This window comes from Lutjanus erythropterus, chromosome 5, assembly GCF_056507025.1.
Source record: "Lutjanus erythropterus isolate fLutEry1 chromosome 5, fLutEry1.hap2, whole genome shotgun sequence".
NCBI lineage: Eukaryota > Metazoa > Chordata > Actinopteri > Lutjaniformes > Lutjanidae > Lutjanus > Lutjanus erythropterus.
This window is the reverse complement of record NC_139321.1, coordinates 975,773-998,351: the sequence shown is the minus strand read 5'-3', so window position 1 is coordinate 998,351 and position 22,579 is coordinate 975,773. Positions and strand designations below refer to the sequence as shown.

Sequence of the window (22,579 nt, the reverse complement as noted above, 5' to 3'; positions counted from 1 at the left end):
GTTGGTTTGAGAAGTGACACAACAGAGAGTGTGAGTTTGTTTAACTCTGTTTGAAGTCCCAGAGGGGCGGGAAGGGTTCAGTTTACAGACATAACAAATGTCTGGAAGTTCAGAATAAAAGCGTCTAAAAGTGAAAGTTGATTTAGTTTTTCGTCACAAAGATTTAATCGGCTGCACTGACTTGGTGATCCCACCCGTCTGGTGTTCCATGTTGGTTAAAACGAGTCGCAGTATCGCTCCTGGAAAAGAAGCTGAGGGAAGTAGGAAGTAGGAAGACACACTGATTCAGGGCTTGTTTTGTTATCTCGTATGTCCCAGACAGGTGGGGTATACCTCACAGAATAAATAGGAATTGCCCTGAAGTTTGGACAAAATTTTATGAAAGCAAACAGGAATGTGGTCTTCTTTTCTGTGACTTTCAATTTAACTGAGAGTTTCAAATGTCCTGGTACGGTAAAACCCCACCCGTCTGGTGCTCCAAGTAGGATAAAACAAACAAATCAGTTATCTCTCCTGGAAACACCTCAAACTTTTAACTGAGGCAAGGGGAACAGTTAGCTGGTTTGGTGGATGAGAAAACACTGGCTTGTTGATGTCAGCTTCGTATTTGGGATGATGGTTTGTTTTAATTCTCTAAACATACCAAACAGGTGGAGTTAACCAAAAAGGATGACAGGATAAGCATGGAGAGTTTTAAACGGACACAGGATGTATCAGAAAGTCAGTTTAGTTTCACTTTTCAGTGACTGACATCACATTCCAGACTATCTAATGCCTTAAACTCCACCCGTCTGATGTTCAAAGTTGGACAAAACAAACAAAGACTTCTGTATAATCCCCAAACTTTAAAGAGATTTGAGGGAAAACCGCAGACAAAGCTAGTTTGGAGAGTCAGAGAGGTGAGATTTATTGATCTGTTCATGCTTAATTGGTGTCAAATAGTTTTAGTAAAAATACTGTACTTTGTTTTACTTTCCTGCAGGTGCCAGATGGGTGGGGCTTTACACACAGGACAAAACAATGAATGGTGGGAGATTCGGATGAGTTGATTTAGTACATGTTCTTGTAAGCCACATCATCTCTGATGCTGTCTGAAAACTTGGGCACTTGCATGGTTAAGCTCCACCCATCTGGCACTCCAAGGAGGTTAAAACAAACGAAACAGTTACGCCATCTCTCCTGGAAACACCTCAAACTTGTAACTGAATTGAAGGGAAAATGTACAGTGAGTTGGTTTAGTGGGTGAGACACACTGGCTTGTTGATATCAGACTGGCATGTTTTTTTTAACCCCCTGGGCGTGCCAGACAAGCAGAGCTTACCAAAAATCATGAAACTATAAGTGTGGAGAGTTTTACATGGACACAAGATGTATCTGATAGTCAGTTTAGTTTCACTTTCCAGTGACTGATGTCACATCCGAGTCAATGGCTTTATATCACAAACTCCACCCCTCTGGTGTTCCAAATTTAACAAAACAAACAGCCACTGTAGAAGCCTCAAATTTTAAAGCTATTTGAGAAGAAAACTGCAGACTAAGGTATGTTAAAAAGAAAGTTAGACGCGAGATATATCGATCTGTTCATGCATGATTCGTGTCAGTTAGTTTTAGCAAATATACTGTGAGTTTGTTTTACTCCCCTGTAGGTGCCAGGTGGGTGGGGCTTAGCAAACAGGGCAAAACAATGACTGCTGGGAGGTTTAGATGAGCCCACTTTCCTGAGAGCCAAATGCTCTCTGAAAACGCTGGTACTGTACTGGTGCGATTTAGCCCCACCCGCCTGGCACTCGATGCAGGTCGAATCAAACGAGGGACTTATGTCATCGCTCCACAGCGGGGCAGGAGGGTTTTATTGGAGCAGGGACAGGGCAGAGAGGTATTAAAGTTTACAACTTCAGAGGAAATGTTACCGCTCAGCTCCAGCTCTCAGACTCGAGTTTCATCGTGTGAAGTTTATACGCGAATGATGCATTTTATTTGGTCGCTGCGGAACGCTGGAAGAACGGAGCGTTTGTTCGGCGTCCCCCTCCCGGTGGAGCGGGACGTCCAACAGGAACACGGGGCAGGACGGAGGGGACAGAGGACCTGCCAGCAGCTGGAGGGGTTCACACAGAACCTGCTGTCCCTGTTTCACTCCGTCGCTGGTTTTTCACTTTTGTCACATTAAATATTTGTCAGTTTTCGTTTTTATTTTCTCAGTAAACTGTCACATTGTCTTTAAAGGGACAGTCCGCTGATTTTACACATAAAACTCATCATGTTGAGTCGTCCTCAGCCTGTGGAAACAGCTGGATTATGTCCTCTGTGGTTACAAACTGCAGGTCTGGTGTTTAAAAGACATGACTGTTTAACAGGCAGGGAGTCTTGAATAAAAGACACTATCCAGGTGCATCATGGGAAGTGTAGGATTCAGTGTTTTAGGACTAAAAATCAGGATATCTCCACCTCTGCTGCTCAGATTTGGATCATTCTGGTTTTAATGAGTCTCTAAGAAGTCCAAAAACTTTATGGAAGTTTTACAGCCTGGCATCGCCGGACAAATCTCAGTTCATTTTCCATTTCCAAGTCTCATTATCGGCACATGCGGGCCAAACTGCCTCTGGACTCGACAGATCTACAACCAATCAGAGTGATGAAACATGTGATGTAGCTCGGGGTGTCACAATTTCTATTTTTAAAAAAATGACTAAAATGAAGTTTCAACTTCAGTAATCATAATCAAAGGTGGAATCAATGATCCTCCCACACTGGAAAAACAAAAAAAAGTTGAGAAACCTCAAAATTTTAAGGCAACAGACATTTTTGAGTTTTGAGCCCAACTCAGATTCTAAAAATGTTTTCACCAACCACTGATCTTTTATTCTTCTCCTTCTTTAGATAAACATAAAGGCTTGAACTTTAAAAACTCAACTCAGTAAATTGTGTCAAATTTGTATTTAGGGTGGTTTGTTTTAACTCTTTCAACATGCCAGACAGGTGGAGTTTACCAAAAAGGATGACATGGTAAGTGTGGAGAGTTTTAGACCAACACAAGGTGCATCTGAGTGTCAGTGGTGGATAATACTAACTGGTCTGTATGTTATCAGTTTATAGACTGTCTAATATATTTTTAAAAGAAATGAAAACATAATGCCGATTTTTTTATTATTATTTTTTACATGCTGAATTTTATGTATATCTGATGATTTTTCTAGATTCAAGCTGTATTTCTGTTTTTTATCTACAGTCTCTGGTTAATAATTATTAAAAATGCCATTAAAAATTAATTCATTCATTCAAAAACTCATTTTAGATGTTATATGTAGAAATAAAGAATATTATAATATATATCAATATCAGAATATTGACTTTTGGATATTTCTGCCTGTTTTGTTCCTAATTAGCGCCTCTTTTATCTAATTCTGGAAGTTTTATGAGACTTAAAGTCCAAACTCTTTGTCCTCTCAGGTTCTTTGTCTCTGAGAGACGTCTAACCTTCAGAGGGGTCCAGGCGTCGGGCGCGGCGGCCATGTTTGGAGTTGTTGTGGACGAACATGTTGTCTGACACCGCCAGCACGTGACCGTCCACGTTGACTGTAGTGGAGACCACCACCTGCACACACACACGCACACACACACCTCTGGGTTACGTATCATATACATACATATATATATAAAACATCGTGTCTCTGGTCGACCAGGTGAACCTCAGGTGAGTCTCTTACCTGGAACCTCCTCATGTCTCTGGGGTTTCCTGCATTTTTCAAACAGTTCTGATTGCACTTGAGGAAGAACTTGAGGAAGAATCTGCAGAGAAAAAAAACAAGACGGACGGGGCAGGTTAGTCTCAGTCTGCTGCGGAGTAATCTGATTACATCTGAGTCCATCAAATCAAACACTGATCCAGGATCAGAGAGAAGACCGCAGGTGAGAGAAGTCAGGTCAGACTCATTTCACATCAGGAAACGTTTCATCAACACACAAGTTTCTGTCTCATAATGCAAAGAGAAAAACTTTGTTTAAATAAACTGTTTTTACTCTTCGTTAAGATGAATTTACAGTTTTATTGAATATAAATATTATGTAAGTACGTTCTTGTGCAAAGATGTTTACATGTTTACATGTTTACTGAGTCAACACGTCTTTGTGAGTTATTAACGTGTTTATGTGTGTTTATAGCCAGTTTGTTATAACCACAGACTGGGGCGTTCATAAGACTGACATGACACCTGTCAGGAGCATGAAGGAATCTTTATGAAGGTTCATGACTGCTGCGTCAATTATAAAGCAAAGTTAGGACTCTCAGACAATGTCAACTGCATTTAAAATGACATAACTAACCAAATGACACTTAATAAGAACAGTCATAAACATGTCATGATTATGACAGATGTCATGACAGTTTTATGCACATCTGTTCAAATAAAATGTCACCTGATCCACTGCAGTATAAATCATTCATTAAACATTAATAGATGTTATAGTTGTTGACAAACACATTAATAAACACTTTAAAATGATGATGTTTATACCTGGGGGGATAGAGCAAAGGTATGACGTTACACTCTATTTGATTAGGTGTTCATAAGACTGACATACCACCTGACATGAAAATGAAGAAATCTGTACGAACGTTTATGACTGTTGTTATTAAGTGTCATTATGTAAACTCTGTCAGTTTTAATGCAGAGTCATGGATCCCAAATAATGTGAACGCTGCATTAAAACTGACATATATGACAAAACAACATCTATGTGCTTCCATCCGCTGCAGTTATACTCTGTCATAAAGCACTTATTACCTGGTTATTTATTGTAGATTTACTGTCGTTGTTGAGAGGAGTAAATGTTGAGCAACAACGTGTGAAATTTCATGATATTTGAAACTGGATTTGACAATTTAATGTGAGTTATAATAAAACACGACAAATGATTTCTGTCTCAAAATTAAAAACGTCTTGACGTTTGAACCACAAAGAGTTTTATTCAACATAAATTCTTGTTTATCTGTCTATAATATGAACAATGTTAATAAGATGTTATGTAGTTTTATCATATATAAAATATTTGTCAGTATTTCTGCTCTGTCTTTGTTGTTTTGTCTCCGGGTGTCAGCTCACAGATTGCCTCTCGTCTCTCAGCTCTGATGAAATTATCATTCCGCTACGGCGGCGGCGTCTTGATAAAGACAGTCGACACTTCCTGCAGACTTATGGCGTCTCATTAGGAACCGCCTTTTGATTTTTCCTCCCGCACGTCCGATCTCTCTCGCCCGCCGCATGTTTGATTTACGCCGATTTTTACGGCAGCGGAGGAGTATTGATTGGGAACGGATATCAATGAGGACGGGCGGTAATAACCCGCAGCGTTGCAGGAGGACAGTGGGAGGGTGTGTGTGTGGGGGGGTCAGAATGGATTGCCACCTTAATGCATTTCCCACTGCCTTGTAATCTGCACACATCCATCTCTCGGACCATAAGCCCCCCCTCCCGTTCTGATGGAGCGCTTCCTTTTTAATTGCCACATTATCACAATAATAATCCGGGCAGTTAACAAGCGGCAAGGTCGCAGACAGACATGTCACATTAACCAGGGGATAACCTCGGCACAATACCCACACCCCATCCACTCCACCGCCGCCTCAGCAAGGCATGCTGGGAGTGCACGAGAAGGGGGGCGGGAGATATTAATGGGGGCTCTGTGAGGTCGGCATCGATTTCCACCTTAATAAGACAGTAACAATATCTTTAAAAACACACAGCGGGAGCTCGGCCAGGTTTCACTCTCTGTGCAGCCTCATGGCACTCTTACGCTTGTTTACAAGAATCCACTAAATTTGACCTTAAAATCACCTTAATTTACCCAGTAATTATTTTGTAATGAAGGTATTTTTAAAGGGAAGCTTTTAAAATCTTTTCAAATGTAAAAACAAAACAAACAGGCTCGACTCGACGTGGATCCTAAATCAGTTTTAATGGATGATCTGGTCAGTTTAAGGTCTTTGAGAGTAAACACCCCTTTAAGTCACAGGTAAGGTGAACTGAGACACTAACATTTCAGTGTACACTATATTTAAAATATTTTCATCACTTTATCTTTCTGTCAGACAGACTTTTCTGATGGGAAACTGTGGTTATATAAGATAAATATCACTCTCTCAAACCAACCAAACTCCACTGATAAAATCAGCCATTTTATCTCACAGAACACAGGAGTTGTTGGTCTGCTGCCTCCATCTGTTAGTGTGTTTGTGTGACTTTGGTGAATCTGAACTAACCCTTTAAAACATAGAAGTGACTGATTTTATTTATTCTATTGCAATTATTTTGTAATCGATCAATCATTTGAAGTCAGTTTTTAAGAAAAAATTCTCTAATTTCAGCTTTTTAAACTTAAATAAGTTGAATATCTTTGGGTTAAGGACAAAACAAGACATCTGAGGACGTCACTGATCAACAACAAACCAACAGAATAACTGATAATTAAAATAATCATTAGCTGTAGCCCAAATGTATTACTTCTTGAGCCCTTTAATCCATGGAAAAACACATAAAAAACCCTGTAAATATTACAATTTATTCAAGCCATCTGTTAATTATCACCAAAGTGTACATCTAAACATAAATATTTATATTAATTCAAGTGTGTTTTGTGTTTTTTTATCCTTTAAATTATCTTAACCGATTCAGAGAACCCATTCAATATATTTCTCCGTGTGTAATCAGTCAGTTATAAATAAGAACAATGAGAAGAAACTGTCAGCGCTCAGTGAGGCGGGACATTAGGGGTTAAGATTTGACTTAAAGGGTCATTTCACTCAAATTGTTGGTGTTAAATGTTTGACATGTTTCCTCCATTGTGTTTTAAATAAAACCCTGAGCTCTCTGTGTGTCGACAGATTCCACTGGTTTTTATGATTTGTGTGAAGTGACCCTTTAAAGAGACAGAGTGAGCGTAGAGGAGGAGGAGGGATGGGCTCTGTGTGTGTGTGTGTGTGTGTGTGTGTGTGTGTATATATATCGACTGAAAGCTGATCTGCTGCTCTGAGGCTCTAATGCCCTTTATGGCAGTGAACAGAATAATATGGAGCTCCATTCAGATGATCTGAGTCCTTCAGAGACGATCGATCGATACGGATTGAATTCAAACACACACAGCTGGAGACACAACAACACACACTGTACACAATACACACCATACACACACACACAATCAGCTGGAGACGACCAGAGACTCTCACACACACTATACACACACAAACACAAAATACACACATGCACACACACACACACAGACTGGCGTGAAGACACACACTTGTGCACACATTCTGACAAGAAAACACACAGAAACTCAGACACAAAAGCAGACATTAACACGTGTGTGTGTTCAGTTTACATCATCGTTTTCAATACAAACACTGTATAAAAAAATAATGAATACTAAATAAACGAATGATTATTTTTGATTAATCAATGGATTAATTAATCGATCAATAATTGTAATAATCCTCAAATGTTTCGTTTTGTCCACAATTCAAAGACATTCAGTTTACTGTCAGAGAGGACGAAAGAAAGCAGAAAATATTCACGTTTAAGAAGCTGAAGATTTTTTTTTTAACTCTCTAATGTCTCATAAAATTTCAACCCTGAAATCATCATTTATGAGATGAGTCTCCACTCTGGTCTTTGCTTTTCGTCTGTCTGCAGGTACGTCTCACCTGTACTTCACTTCACATCTGTCTAAACACAACTTAAAAGACTTCAATCTGAGGACAAAGACGCAGGACAACCGAGGAGTTTAAAGACAAATGATTCATAAATCAGGCTCCTCTTCTGCTCTGAGTCCACCATGATGACAGCAGGAAGGAGGAGGAGGAGTGAGGAGGAACTCACACCTCCTGATTGAAAACTGATCAAAACATGATAAATAATGAAGCTGAGCAAACAGCCAGAGCTCCTTCCTCTTCCTCTCCTTCTTCTTCTTCTGTGGCTCTTAAACAGGAGGTGAAGATAATGAGAGCGACAGAGTCTGCTGCTGTAAGCTGTCACCTCATTACACCAGCCGACAATCAATTACAGGAGGAAGAGGAGGAGGAGGAGGAGAATGCAGCTCTGAAATCACTGCTGCTCTCCTCCTTCAGCACCAAAATCAAACCTGCAGAGCTCTGACCTCCACGTCCACATACTTTTGGACACAACAAACATATAAATATATGTATATTTATATGATCAGCCAACAGTTTGCAGAGATGATGCACAGAAGAAAAACACAAATTTCAGGTCAGAAGGAGAAACACAGCTACTGTTTAAACATGGTGACAGACTCTGATATCAACAGGTTTTTATCTGCAGAAATATCACAACATCAACATTTTTAAGAAGGAGGTTCAACAAAAGAAAGATGGAGGCTGTGTTTGTTAAGAACAAGAAAAGTAAAGTAAATTATCTCAACAAAAGATCAGTAGTTGGTGAAACTTTTTCAAAACTTAACAATCTGAAAAAACAAACACAAAGTATTAAATGTTGATGATGTGATATTTACTGACGTCTGTTTTCTTTCATCTGGAGAATAAGATTTTCAGTCCAGGTCGTCTCTGCAGCTCTACAGTTCCTCACTATAATGATGTTTTCTCACACAGTTTTCAAAAGACTATTGCACTTTGCACTTTTATTGCAATTGCAATTAATTTTGCAGCCCTAATATAAATGTTTCCTCCTTCTGTGAAATATATTTGCATTTGCATATTTGCAGAATAAAGATGTGAGTTGCTCTGTAACAGTTTACAGCAGCTCTCTGAAACCGTGTGAACAAAACATTAACCTGCATGAAGGAAGATTTTCTGTGGGACTGCTGGACTTTACTGAGGTGGATCTAATAAACTGAAGGCTGCATGTGACAGAGGGCAGATTGTTGGTTGAAAATTAGAGCCGTAAATCTGAAAATTCAGTTTAAAAAGTGTTTAATTCTTTAAGTTAAAGAACAGAAAGTGTTTTGACTTGAAGTCTGAATGGAAGCAGGAACATGACGGTGGCTGTAATGGTTCCAGTGGGGCGGATTTAAAGCTAATTTAGCTCACACTGGGGTGGGGGGGGTGAGGGGGTGGAGGAGGAGGGGGGGGGGGACGCTGGTCTGACTTCAGCGTTTTCACCGGCCACTCCAGATGATGTCACCCCCGACCACACCCAGTGCACTATGGGAAGCAATTACGTCGGGCTCAGATTACAAGGCCCTGATGAACACACACAGAAACACACACAGTTCATAGGAGCACACACACACACTTTGAAGGCTGAGGGAGGATGCACACATACACACACACACACACACACACACACACACACACACACACACACACACTCCCTGGAGTCTCTCACTTATTACGTTAGGCAAGAAAGAAAAAGAAGCAGAAAAAAAATCAATATTTCAGCAGGAGTATTTTTAAAAGCTGCCATGTTGTCGATCCTCCCGCCCGCCGCCGCCACCACCGCTGCTACTGCACACCCTCACAGTTTGATGCTCTCTGTGAGAAACCACCACGCCGCCCCGCCACTGCCAGTTTACCACCTGACCGCCCGGCGAGCCCGGGCCAGCATGCCGCCGCCGACACCACCACCGCCTCATCTCAGTGGTGACAAACTGAAATAAAGCACAAAGCAAGCGTAGCGAGCCGAGGCCACGGCCGAGCTAACAACAATCCGTCCTGGTTAACCCGCTAACCGCCTCACCGTCACATCTCATTTGTTTGCAGCTAACGAACGAACGAACCGCAACAGAGGAGGAGGAGAAACAAAAAAGAAAAAAAAAAAAGAACAAGCTTGCAGGCAGTTTCAAAAAACATCAGAAGAAGAAGAAGGAGAAGGGGAAGGCGTTGGTGGAAGCGTCGCCTCATTAGAAGGTCGAGTAAAGTCTAATATTGACTCTGCCGTGTTGTTGAAACGCCCTCTTCAAATAATTACTGAGGAATTCAGACGAAGCTCCTCGGCTGCTAATTAGGATATGAAACAAGAGCAGCTTCATGCCCATTACCATCACATGATGATTCACTGGCCTCAGCACTGCCGAGCGTGTGTGTGTGTTTGCTTTGTCTGGCCTTATTACAGCACATGAGCGAGTGTGTGAGTGTGAGTGTGTGTGAGTGTGAGTGTGTGTGTGTGTGAGTGTGTGTGTGAGGGCCCTCCTTGGCTCTGCTACACGCCATCAATAATTCACAAGCCAAGATGGCAATTACAGGACCATGTACAATCAAACTAAATATTTGATGAGGCACTAAAACAGTCCTGGAACAGATCTGCCTCTGTCTCTCTCTCTGTGTGTGAGGCGCACACACACACACACACACACTCACACTCACACACACACACACACACACACACACACACACACACACACACACAGCCTCTCTACTGTCTATTGTCACAACACATTAGGTCCTCGGTCCCTTATTCCCCAGACTTTGTCTTGACACGCAAAAGCAGTTTATTCTGCTAAAAGAGCCTCGCGCAATTCATTTGTTCCGTCTGAAATATTGAGTGCCACCATTATGCATTGCATTCTGGGAGGCTGTGGGATTGTTGGCCTGGCCAGGCCTGCCTCGCTTTTCTTCGTCTTTTTTTTTTTTTTTTTTTGTGTCTTTTACAAATAAAGAAGCGACAGTGACGAGAGCAAACGAGCAAGGAGGGAGGAGGCGTCACATTAAATATCTGAAACTAATCAATCTGAATCGATCGCAATAAAGAAGGAGATGCTCACACCCTCCTCCTCCTCCTCCTCCTCCTCCTTCTCCTCCCCCTTCACTGTGACCAGAGGGAAATTTTTCTGCATTAAAAATAATGTGACACAAAATCCATCGTGTTAAAAAAAATAGAAGAAGAAGAAGAAGCTGAGAACGTGATGACTCCATCGCAGGATCGATCTCTGACGACGAAACCTAAAAACACATGAAGGAGTTTGTCTGCAGGGAGGAATATCGCAGCTAATCGTTTGACATCATCACAGATTTATTAAGTCTTCATCAGTGTCTGGAACTGGACTTCATCTGCCAATCATACGCAGCGTGGGCGGAGCATCTGTCATTTTTGTAGGGTTTCCCTGATAGTGTCGTTGGATCGGATCTCATTTGTTCGGCACTTCGGACAAAAAAAGGAATGAAATCAGATGTAGATGGAACACATGCTTTATCGGTAACTTTAAAACTTTATTGGTATGAACGAATTTAAACAGAAAGTTCTTTACAACTTTCTCTTCTTCGTCTGTTCAGCCATGGAAATGATAACTGTGTGTTTTGCACAGAAAAACTGCAGCAGGAGTCATTTCAGTTAATGCACCCAAAGCAGCACTGCTTCATGTTCACATGACAGCGCCCTCTAGTGCTCGGCGGAATCATGACTCCTGTCCATCAGGGACAAAGGAGGAAGTCAGGTGGTCAGGCATCCATGCCTGCCAGGTGACCCACAAAAAAAAAAAAGTTTAATGGCTAAAAAATATATTTATATATAATTACAGGTAAAAATGAACTAATTGCAGGCGGGTTGGTTTTATTTGCTGGAGAAATCAGAAATAAAAATGATTATACAGTAATTTGAACATTTAAATCAGTTGACATTATCAAGCCTAATCTGCCAGGATTTCTTTTATTGTGAAAGTCACAACATAACCTTTGACCCCAAATCTGGCCAAATAATGAAACATCACTGATCCGACAGCGATGTAGGCTAGATGATAGCTAGTATATCAAAATGCATGATATAAAGGCAAAAATAGCCAGTGGAGACTGAAAATACATCAGTCAGACGTTTGGGAGAGTCAGAAACTACACCCAGGCACACACTGCACAAAGTGACAAATACTTCTCCAAGATCACAGGTCAGTAAATGTGCATGTGTGTTTAAACACAGGTCAGGTCACATGACTGGACTTGTCTGGGCGGGCGAGTTTGACTTGGAGAGGATTCTGGGTAACGTGTTCGTAGTTTTGCAGGTGCAGGTTTGCACAACTTGACCAGTCAATAGTCAATATTAGTTTCTTTTAACCATGACTTTTGGACTGTAATCAACATTTTTCACCATTTAGGGACCAAAACACTAATGGATAAAATAACTGACAGGTTAATCAATGATGAAAATAATCATTATCCCTAGTGTTTATTTAAAGTAGCCTCTAAATCCAGCTGCCAGATAAATGTGGAGCAATAAAAACTACATTTATCCTGTAGTACTCAAAAATGTGCAGCACTTGAGATCTGTGGCTAAAATGCATTGCTCATGTCAAATTCAAATGTGCTTTAGAAAAGCTGTATAAATATTTTTTTAGTCATTAGTATCACAGTTTTTATTTTTACAGGCCTGGTACATCATTTTAAGACCTCTTGTGTTTTATATTAAAAATGTACAAACCAGTGCCCTCTTTGATCCTTAATATTGACTGATTAAAGATTATTTCATGTTTCTGTTCAATCGACAGGTTTGTGTGATGAATGATGGTCTGTATGTGACAGTAGAGCAGCTCTGAGAGTCTGAGTGTTGAATAAAAAGGATCAGAGTCGACAGGAGGAGCAGAGATGTTTGAACATGAAAGTGTTGTTGCTGCTTCCTGTTTGTGTTCTGTTGTTTCCTGCTCGCTGGAGGTGAGACTGTGTGAGTGTGTGTGAGTGTGTAAGTGTGTGTACAAATGTTGTGGAGAGATGTTGTGTATAAAAAAACACATGCTGAGTTCCTGGAGCGCAGAGACGAACAGAACATCCCATAATTATTTCATACAGAGAGAGAGAGAAACGGGAAAAGGTTTTTTTTTTTTTGGTTGAGTGAACCAGTACACACACACACACACACACACACACACACACACACACACACAGACTCCCACACTGAACTCCCGGTTCCTCCTCAGCTGTATTTTGGCAGCGTTGTCATGACGATCAGCATATTTGTCTCTGCGATCGAAAAATCATCCGTGTGACGCAACACTGCAGCCAGAAGAGTGTGTGCGTGAGTGTGTGTGTGAGTGTGAGTGTGTGTGTGTGTGTGTGTGTGACATTATGACTTAAAAATGAGGTGGAAATCTGAGTACGATTCAAAATCCAGGGAAAAACATCCGAGCACACGTCTTCATGAAAACACACAGAACAAACTGTCCAGCCAATCAGACACATGAACACTCACACACACCCATGTACATGTGTTCAAGAGACAGAACACACACACACACACACACACACACACAACACTTTAAAGCATTCATGCTGTTTGTAAAACTCAACACTAAAAAAAAAAAATCACACAGGAACTGAGTTGAATCAACTGTTTTCCTGTTCACTTAACGTGTTACAGGTTTGATTTATTCAAGTTAATTCAACTTAAATTTTCAGAACACTTCAGGAGTTTTTCTAACTTGAAGCCTTTTGACTTGAAATGTTTGACTCATCAAATCAAGTTTCTGAAGTTTGTCAATGTCTTCAGTTAAGTCTTAAGTTTACTCAACATGTTTTCTCAAGTATAACTGAAGTATTATGAAGTTTATCCTGTTAGAAAATTTGTTTTGAATCATTATAAACGTACCTCAACATTTCTTATCAAGTTCAATCAACTTAAAAATTTTAAGGCAGCCCACACATTAACTCTGGCTCAAGAGAGGTTGGTTCGACTTCAGTTTTTCATCTTACTGAACTTGTTTTTTCAAATATAAGTACATTAATATCAAGTTTTATTTCACAAGAAGTTTATTTGTTTGGACTCATTGCAAAAGACCTCAACTTGCCTTTTAAAATTCAGCCAGCTTACAATTTTAAAACAGCCTGCACACAAACTTTGACTGACAAGTTGTTGACTCAGATTAATATCTGAGGTTTATCAAACATGTTTTCTCAAGTATAACTCATTTTAAACTCTAAACTTTGTTTTGAATCTTTACAAAAATACCATGACCTGTCTTTTCAAATTTAGTAAATCTATTTTCAACTAAATTTGAAGGCAGCCCGGACATTAACTTTTGAAATTGAAAACAAATAGTTTGAACAGTGAAACTGAGCTGTGAAAAATGTTGTCACTGATATTAACACCCAGCCCGACCAGTAAAACCAGTAAAACCAGTAAAACCAGTAAAACCAGTAAAAGCAGAAAACACACAGCAGGGACCACCACACTCCCTCCAGTAACCACCCAGTCCTTCCAGTTCATCAAACACTTCAATTTGTTTGCGACCAGCAGACGCTTGTCCCCCTCCACCCAGCCTTGCTGCAGCCCCGGGGGATCATGGGAGTTGTAGTGTATGTAGCTCAGTATATGTGGACAGCTTGGCAGCATATTGTCAACCAGAGGGAGCGTCGAGCGAGCAGCTGCCACCAGATAAACCTCAACAGACGACCAAAACATGGGAGAGGAGGCCTGGAAACAGCCTGGAAACAGCCTGAAATGACAGCCTGGAAACAGTCAGCTCACTCTGGGGAACAGGAGCAGGCCCTCTCACTAAACTAAATGAATAATTTTACTCTGCAGCCAAATTTACACACACTGCCTATAATTTGTCTTAATACATATGCAAATATAATTGGTGGCTCTCAAGCTGGAGTCCAGGAAACTCCAGGCGACCTTCAAGGGTCTTCCAGGGAGCTCCAGGGGCGAAAAATGTTTGGTCAATGTTAGAATATAATTGAGCAGAAGTGATCTCAGTTTAAAGACGTGTGAAAGAGAAAGACTGTTGAACTTAAAAGTCTCATTACCTGCAGTGTGACACACAGACCACGTTAGCATTTATTAGCTTTTTACCCTTTACGCCACAGTAGCATTTGTTACAGACTTACTTCAGCAGCCAAGTTAGCAATTCTTAATAGCTTATTTTAAAGGTTGAGTTAGCAACATACTCTGTTAGCTAAGTTAGCATTTGTTAGCCATTTACCCTTTAAGCCACAATATTTGTTTCAGACTTAGGGCTACACTAAGTAAAAAGTCACTTTAACAGCCATATTAGCATCTGTTCACTTTGTCAGCTTACATTTTTATCCAAATTAGCATCAGTAGTGCTCTTTTACCCTGTTTGAATTACTGATGTACTGTTTTGCCACATTATCATTTGTTAGCAACTTGATTTCCCACCTAGTTACCACTGGATGGAGACTCACATCACATCAACCACGTTAGCATTTGTTAGCAACATGCTACATGCAAGCTTGCCAAGCTTTGTTAATGACTAGGTCCACTTTAATTATTTTAACTGTTTATTGTCATTATTCACATTTAAGATGCTGGAAGCTGAACATTATAATTAAACTACAAAAAAATCATCTTGAAAACCTGCTGGATTTAATCAAAGCAAAACAAGAAGAAAGATCTAAAATTCACTTTAAACTGTTAGTTTGAAATATTATATTCTACAGTATTCTTCATCTGTTCTGTTTTATTGTGTACAATTATTTTTTAAAAAGCAACTTTTTGGCTGAATTTCTCCAAAAACAGGTTTCAGGAGACCAGTGAGGTTAAAACAGGCTTAATAAAAAGGTCGACAGCTGAAGTCTTCACATTCAGCTCAGTGGGACTGAAACTAATCAGAGGGTCGCTGTGAGTCTGTGAGGGGTCAGAGGTCATTCACTACATAATTCCAGGAAACACTCAGGTCCTTAAAAACATCATAATATCATCTGAGGTTTTATTTTTCCACTCTGAGCCTAATCTTTCTAAATCTCCATCTTAAATGTGAAACACACAGCTGGATTTCGTGTACAATAATTTACTTTTGTTTTTGTGTCTGTATTTTATTTTCCATGTCTGAATTTTGCAGAAACCTTGATATCATCATGTGAAATCCTCGTGGCAGCGGTCTTGCCAGTTTTTTTTTTTCGTGTTGAACTGAAGGATTTCTTTATTCTCTCTGGACAGAGAAGATCCTTCAGCTTCTCGCCTGATGAAATCCTCCTAAAACCCAGCAGATAAACTCCAAACCGCCTCGAGGTAAAAACTAAAAAACTGGACCGTTTCTTTTCCTGAAAAGTTGACGTTTGGGAGACGTGAGGTTTGACATGGATTTCATCATGGTCCTCAGCAGCTCACATCAGGCTCTGAATTCTGTCTGAGGTCAGTGATGCAGCAGCGTCGCTGTTAAAACCTCCAAAATTAAGGTCAGACCTCCAAATATCAAAGATCAGCTCATTAGAATAAGATTAAATACACAAAGAGAAGTTAACAGCTGAAGTGAGGCTGATCTTTGGGGGAAACAGACTCAGTTTCCAGATGTAAAAACCTCCACGAGTTCCCGGCCTGTCGACTCCTCTCCGACCTGAAAATCCCACAATGCATCCTTCAGTTTGCTGTCGTTACTCCGCAAACAAGCAAACTTCAGCCTCAAACTTTATCTGCAGAATGTGAATGTCTTTGTCTGAGCTCCACTTCACTTCATCTCATCACCTCTACACATCGTGTTTTATTGTCCCTTCTGGCCTCTTTTACATGATTTTTTTACAGTAAGTTGGGCTTTTCTAGGACAGTTTTTTTAAAGTAATTTTTTTGCACCATTTTTACTTGTATGTGTGCAGGTCTAAATATCTTCACACAGACAGCAGAGAGCTGTGTGTCAGGTGAAACGTTCAGAGTCATTTCAAGTGAAAACAAGCAGTGACTGTGATTTTTGTGTTTCATATTGTTTCCATTTGGGTTGGTCATGTATACGTTGGGGGATGTAATTCTCAATATTTATATATTTACTATATTTACAGCCATTATATTTAAGTGTGCAAAGTTCTTAGAGTCTTAAAGGGGCTTTTCACTTGGCACCATGTTAACGGGGCAGTTAGCCCCAGGCTAAGGGGGCAGTTAGCCCCAGGCTAAGGGGGCAGTTAGGCCCAGGTTAAGGGAGCAGTTAGCCCCAGGCTAAGGGAGCAGTTAGCCCCAGGTTAAGGGGGCAGTTAGCCCCAGGCTAAGGGGGCAGTTAGCCCCAGGTTAAGGGAGCAGTTAGCCCCAGGCTAAGGGGGCAGTTAGCCCCAGGCTAAGGGGGCAGTTAGCCCCAGGCTAAGGGGGCAGTTAGGCCCAGGTTAAGGGAGCAGTTAGCCCCAGGCTAAGGGAGCAGTTAGCCCCAGGTTAAGGGGGCAGTTAGCCCCAGGCTAAGGGGGCAGTTAGGCCCTCTTTTTTTTACCTAATGCATTGAGTTTGCTTGTCGTAATATTACAGTCTTTCTTATAATCAGAGAAACTGGACAGATTTGAGGATGCAGATATTATCTTTAATCTGACTAAACTCATTTAATGTTTCTTGCAGACAGCAGTAAAATGTAAAATGATCATGATAAAAACAAAACAATAAGATGAAATATTAACGTGACCGTCTGTGACCTCAGTTCGTCCTGATTAACCTCGGTCGGTCTAAAGGTCAGCTGACACACTCAGTGACAGTAATGTTTCTCTGAGCACTTCTGTCTCATTTAGAAGAAACATCTTCTTCCTCTCCACTTTTATGATTCATTTAACACTCGCCGCTCACGCCCGCCTGAGCAGTAAATTCTTAATACGTTACAACATGATTAAATTATTGCTCCACATTCAAACACTAACGATTTTAATTAATGTTTTACATCTCAGAAATATGTTTTCTTTTGCATTCGCTCCATCAGTGGTAGAAAAATCCTTTAAGCTCCTGAATCGTGCAGACGATAAATATTTATAAATTCATATTCACTGTACAGTTTGTTGTATTTTTCAATCTGTTTCAGTCAGACGTTGGTTTCCATCAGTTTCACAGCAGGAACATGTTTTCTCAGTGATACAGTGACGATACAGCAAAACACTGGAATGGTCTTTTAAATACACTAAGATACCTTAAAAACTGCAGTAATACCACAAAAACAGATAAATACTACACTGCAATTAAAGTAAGATCTTTTGAAAGAAGATTACCTCAATTTAAAATACAGTGACAGTGTTTAGCCTAATTTGGCGTTTTTAAGGCTGTAACTAATGATGATTTAGTTTTTATTTATTTGTTGAATATTTTCTCAATAAATTGATAAGTTTAAATTGTTGTTTGTTAAAGTTATTGATAAGTTAAACTGCCATGATCAAAACTTAACTTCCACCATATTTGAGTTCAGGTTCATCATCCAAGTAAAAAAAAAAACAGTTAAGATTGATTTAGAGGGAAAAACACATTTGGTAGAAGCAAAATTCAGATGAGTTTCATAATAATGATGACTTGATTAATTGATTGTTAATTTTACCAATGATCAATAAAGGAAAGTCCTCAGACTCTGCAGTCTGTTGATGTGAATAAAGATAATTTTGTGTTACAGATTCTGTCAGTACAGTCGAATGAGTCCATCCATCTGCTCTGAAGTGCAGCAGCTGATTGGTCGTGATGCGTTTAAAGTCAAACGTCTCTCTGTATGATTCCTTTAGTTTATTTATCAGATCAGAGCAGCAGATTTATCTCTCACTCATCAGTCTGACAAACGTTTCTCTTTATGTTCATTATTATTCCAAACAGGCTTCACGCAGATCCAACAGCCGCTGAGGTATTTAATTAAGTGTCTGACTGCTGATGGTTCAACGTCCAGCTTTATTGAACCAAAATTAAAGGAAAAAAAGAAAAAAACGTGGCCATTTGAATAACGCCCGGGGCCTGCCTCCCAACCATTTCATTTCAATATCTCTTCATGCCGCTGCTTCGCCTCAGACTGAAGGAGGAGAAAATCTTTCTGTGTCACCTGATCAGAAACTTCACACGTTCAGTAATCACCAGCAAACAACAGGAAACTGGACCGTTTCATAGCGTGTAAAGAACGTCAGCTGATGGTTCTTAAAGGAACAGACCGCACCTTTCTGCATCTTAACACAAACACGTCACCCCTGCTGAAACTTTATTAAGAATTAGGTTTTAGATTCATCGCCTTCCTTTCAAACAGTCATGTATGGAAGCCTAAAGCTGCCAGTATTAAATGAACATCATCCTGATTTAATTGATATTTAATTCACAATTTGTGTCCATTTTATTTAATTCTGTTTTATATAAGTATTTAGGATGATTACACATCATTTTAAAACAGAAACGCTGAAATAAAAATGTAATTTCATTAATTTTCATGTATTTTAAGGACTGAAATGATGAAGGACTTCATTACTGCCAAAACAAAAATCAAAATGAAAGCTTCATCACAAACTTTACTGACAAACAGTTTTTCTTTGTTCAGCAAAAATCACATCATAATGATGTTTTAAATGAAAAATGAGAAAAATGGTGTAAAAATGATCATTCCTTCTAATATAACAGAACAAATCTCAATATCAGTCTGAACAAACACAATTAGATATTTTGTCTACATGTTTCAGCCTTCGTGTTTTCTGGGTTTCATATCTGTGCAACTCATTTTTATTGAAGCCAAGAAGAGTCATGATTACAGCGGCTTGTTATGAGTTCATTCATTTATTATCTTGAGACAACAAAGACGTCTCATAAGTCTTTGTTCTCATAAAAACAAATTCATTTATCACTATTTCAAGAAAACAAAAGGCTGATTTCTCAAGATAGCAAGATCATTTTTCATGAAGAAACAATCTGAAATGCATTTTGTTGTTGATGTTTATGTTGTTTGTTTAATTTTGATCACAAATTTTCATCATTAAGAATATTAAATTTGGAAGCTAACCTGCATATATGAAAATAGTTCTGTTGAAAAAAGTATTAAAAGGACTGATCTGAACTCTGCCGGTGTGAGACGTTGACTGAAGTGCAGTTGGATGAGCTGATCAATAATTGGTGTCTTTGATTTGATATTTTCAGATTAAGTCGGTTGCTAAAGTTGTCCAGATGTCATCTGTGCACTTACACTGATTTATCTGAAGTTTTCATTCACAGATTGTTTTCACATTTTATCCTCAGTGTTTTATTTATCATTTCTTATCTTTATTTCTCTTTTATTCCTGATGTCTGCTTGTTTATTCGTACATCACTGTGTTTCATGTGTAAAACACTTTGTAACACTGGTTCTGATGAGTGTAACACCATTAACCATTATATAAGACTTCCTTTCATGTCTTGTATCATTATTTTTCTTTAAACAGCATCACATTGTTTGTTTTAATGATTTTACTTTGGATTTAGTTATTTAATTGCTGCAAATTTAGATTTTCTTCTTCATTTGGACACCTGATCAGTCATGAGGAGCTACGTTACATTTGGCGGTGGAAGTTTAAGAACTGTTAGTTACAGTGGTGATGATAATACTGTTTAAATACAGAGGAAGTATATTGAATCTACACACACACACACACACACACACACACACACACACACACACACACACACACACACACACACACATACACACAGTGCTGATTGGTTGCTGATAAAGAGGAGGAATAATGATGCAAGCATTACAAAGTAAATGTAATTTACTCTCCTTTGAAGTCGGCGTCGACACCAAACCACATCGGACGTTGGGGCCAAATTAAACACACACACACACACACACACACACACACACACACACACACACACACACATCCAAAAGAACGAGTAAAGAAAAAAACACCTAATTGGCACAAACAGCTCAGAGAAACTTGTTTTTTGTGTTTTGTGTTTTCTCCTCTGCAGATTTTTTAAATCTGTGGACGGTGTTTTCCTGCTCTGCAGATTTCGGGGGTTTTAGCGAGCGTCGCTGCTCTTCTCCATCTGTTTGGCGGCGGCTCCACTCCGCTGCGCTGGGACCAGCGGTCAGCAGCAAGGTGAAGCCAGCCGCACCATCTGGCCTGACCTTGGGCCGCACTCGGCACAACGGAGGCTTGAATATCCGAGAAAAAAAGGGAAAACGGGACAGAGAGACTCGTCCTGTTAATATGAACACATTCTGTGTTCTGCTTCATCAGGTTGATAAAAGAACCGGACTGTTTGTTTGAGAGCAGACGCTGCCTGTTGTTCAGTATGAAGACTTTAAAAATGACACGAGGGACGGAGCCTCCTGACTGTGAATGAGCTCAAACACTGATGGTTTTTCTTCTTTAATCTTCTTCTGTTCTCGTTTTGTGAAGCGTCCAGAGACTGTTCCACTCAGATACCAAAAATATCAAATTACTCACTAATATCTGTGTTTATTCTTCTGCAGAATCTCCAGAAGCTGGCTCTTAGAACAAGAGTTTGTATTCAAGAGGCCTTTTCCACTGAACTCAACAGAATGTGGATTAATCCGCCACTGAAAATAGTCCCAGACAAATGTGCCATTTCCTCCTGTTTGTTTGATCAACACAAAGTCTACGGCCTCACATCCATCTTGGACTGCTGCTTCTTCAGACTGCTTCAAATACACTTCAGATGTTCTCATATTACATTCTGTGAACTTTTGTAGATTTATAGGTGAATATAAATATAAATATAAATATAAATATAAATATAAATATAAATATAAAGATTCCAGCACAAAACTGCACAGCTCTGTCATGTAAATAATGTATATTTTTACTATAGTTGTCAACTAATTGACAATTTTCTTTCTATCTGCACTTCCTGATTTGAAACACTTGCTCTTTATCTTTTCTTTATATTTTTCTACTTAGTATATTTATTGTTTCAACCAAACCTGATTCTGATAAAAACTACAGTCTGCAGCAGTTTTAGGAAATTTCTGAATTTTTTTTTTTTTTTTTTTCTTGCTTTACTTTATTGCTGCTCGTTGTGTTCTTGCTGTCGGTGCATTGCTTTCTTTTGTTTCTTGGCCGTTTGCTTTTTGTTGTTTCCTGCTTTTTTTTTTTTTTTTTGCTGTGCAGCATTCAGCTTTTGTCGTCTCCTGTTGTTTCCTTGCACTGACTGTATGGCTGCATGTATTTGCTGGCTTGTTGTTGCCTGATGCTGCTGTCTGTTAGCCTGTATTTTATATTCTTTGTCTTTTATGTAATGCCTGCTGTGTGTGTTGCTGTCCTTTAAATTTTGATATCGTTTTTGTATATCAAAGCCAACAACAAAGACATGTTTAAGACAAGTTTATCTTCTTTTAGTCTGTAAGCTACATTAAAATTTTTCTCATAAAAGAGCCAATTTTCACTATTGAGTCTCCACAGTCCACAAAATGAGACAGGCTGACCTGAGGTGAGTGCAGAACTGAAACCACCATCATGTAGTACATCAGAAAAACAGTTAGTCCCAATGCATAGCATTGCATATCAAATGCAGCAGGCCAAAAACTGCATTCTGCAGGATGATAAATCTCGCTTGATCTTGATTTTGTGCTGGAAAACAGAGCGTGAAAGTGAGACGTCACGATCCTTCTGACTTTTTGAGTTTAAAGCAGGAGATGTTAGAAAAGTGACTGCAGAGATAACTGGCCTGTGGAGGGTCACCGCCGCTTTTTGACCCTTTGATGTCGGCTCCTCCTGTCATCATGTAGCGTTGGACTGTTCACCAACTGATCGGGAACATTAGCTGGGTTTAGACCGTCATGAGGCAGCATATCTGGCTATTCTTACCCATAATCCTCTGTACACCAGAACATACATCACACATTTTCTTCTTACTCCAAATTTTGTGCTACAGACTGCAAAGGATGTGAGTAAGAGGGTCAAGGTTTAAGTTTATGACGAAGTGTCCCAGCTGTATGAATACTGCATCCAACAGTACAGACTTTGTCCTGGCAGCTGCAT

General features: G+C 39.7%; 1 protein-coding gene across 4 annotated transcripts in view; it reads right to left on the bottom strand.

Annotated features, from left to right (window-relative positions):
* The window catches only part of LOC146326295 (transcription factor COE3), a 188,977-nt gene that overhangs the window by 65,783 nt on the left and 100,615 nt on the right, over positions 1-22,579 (bottom strand). For all 4 annotated transcript variants that reach the window (XM_084718532.1, XM_084718529.1, XM_084718531.1 and 1 more), the window contains exons 7-8: positions 3,705-3,786; positions 3,475-3,592 (exon numbers count right to left, since the gene is read on the bottom strand). In XM_084718532.1, coding sequence (XP_084574658.1) covers positions 3,475-3,592; positions 3,705-3,786 — 200 coding nt within the window. The remainder of the gene's footprint in view (positions 1-3,474; positions 3,593-3,704; positions 3,787-22,579) is intronic.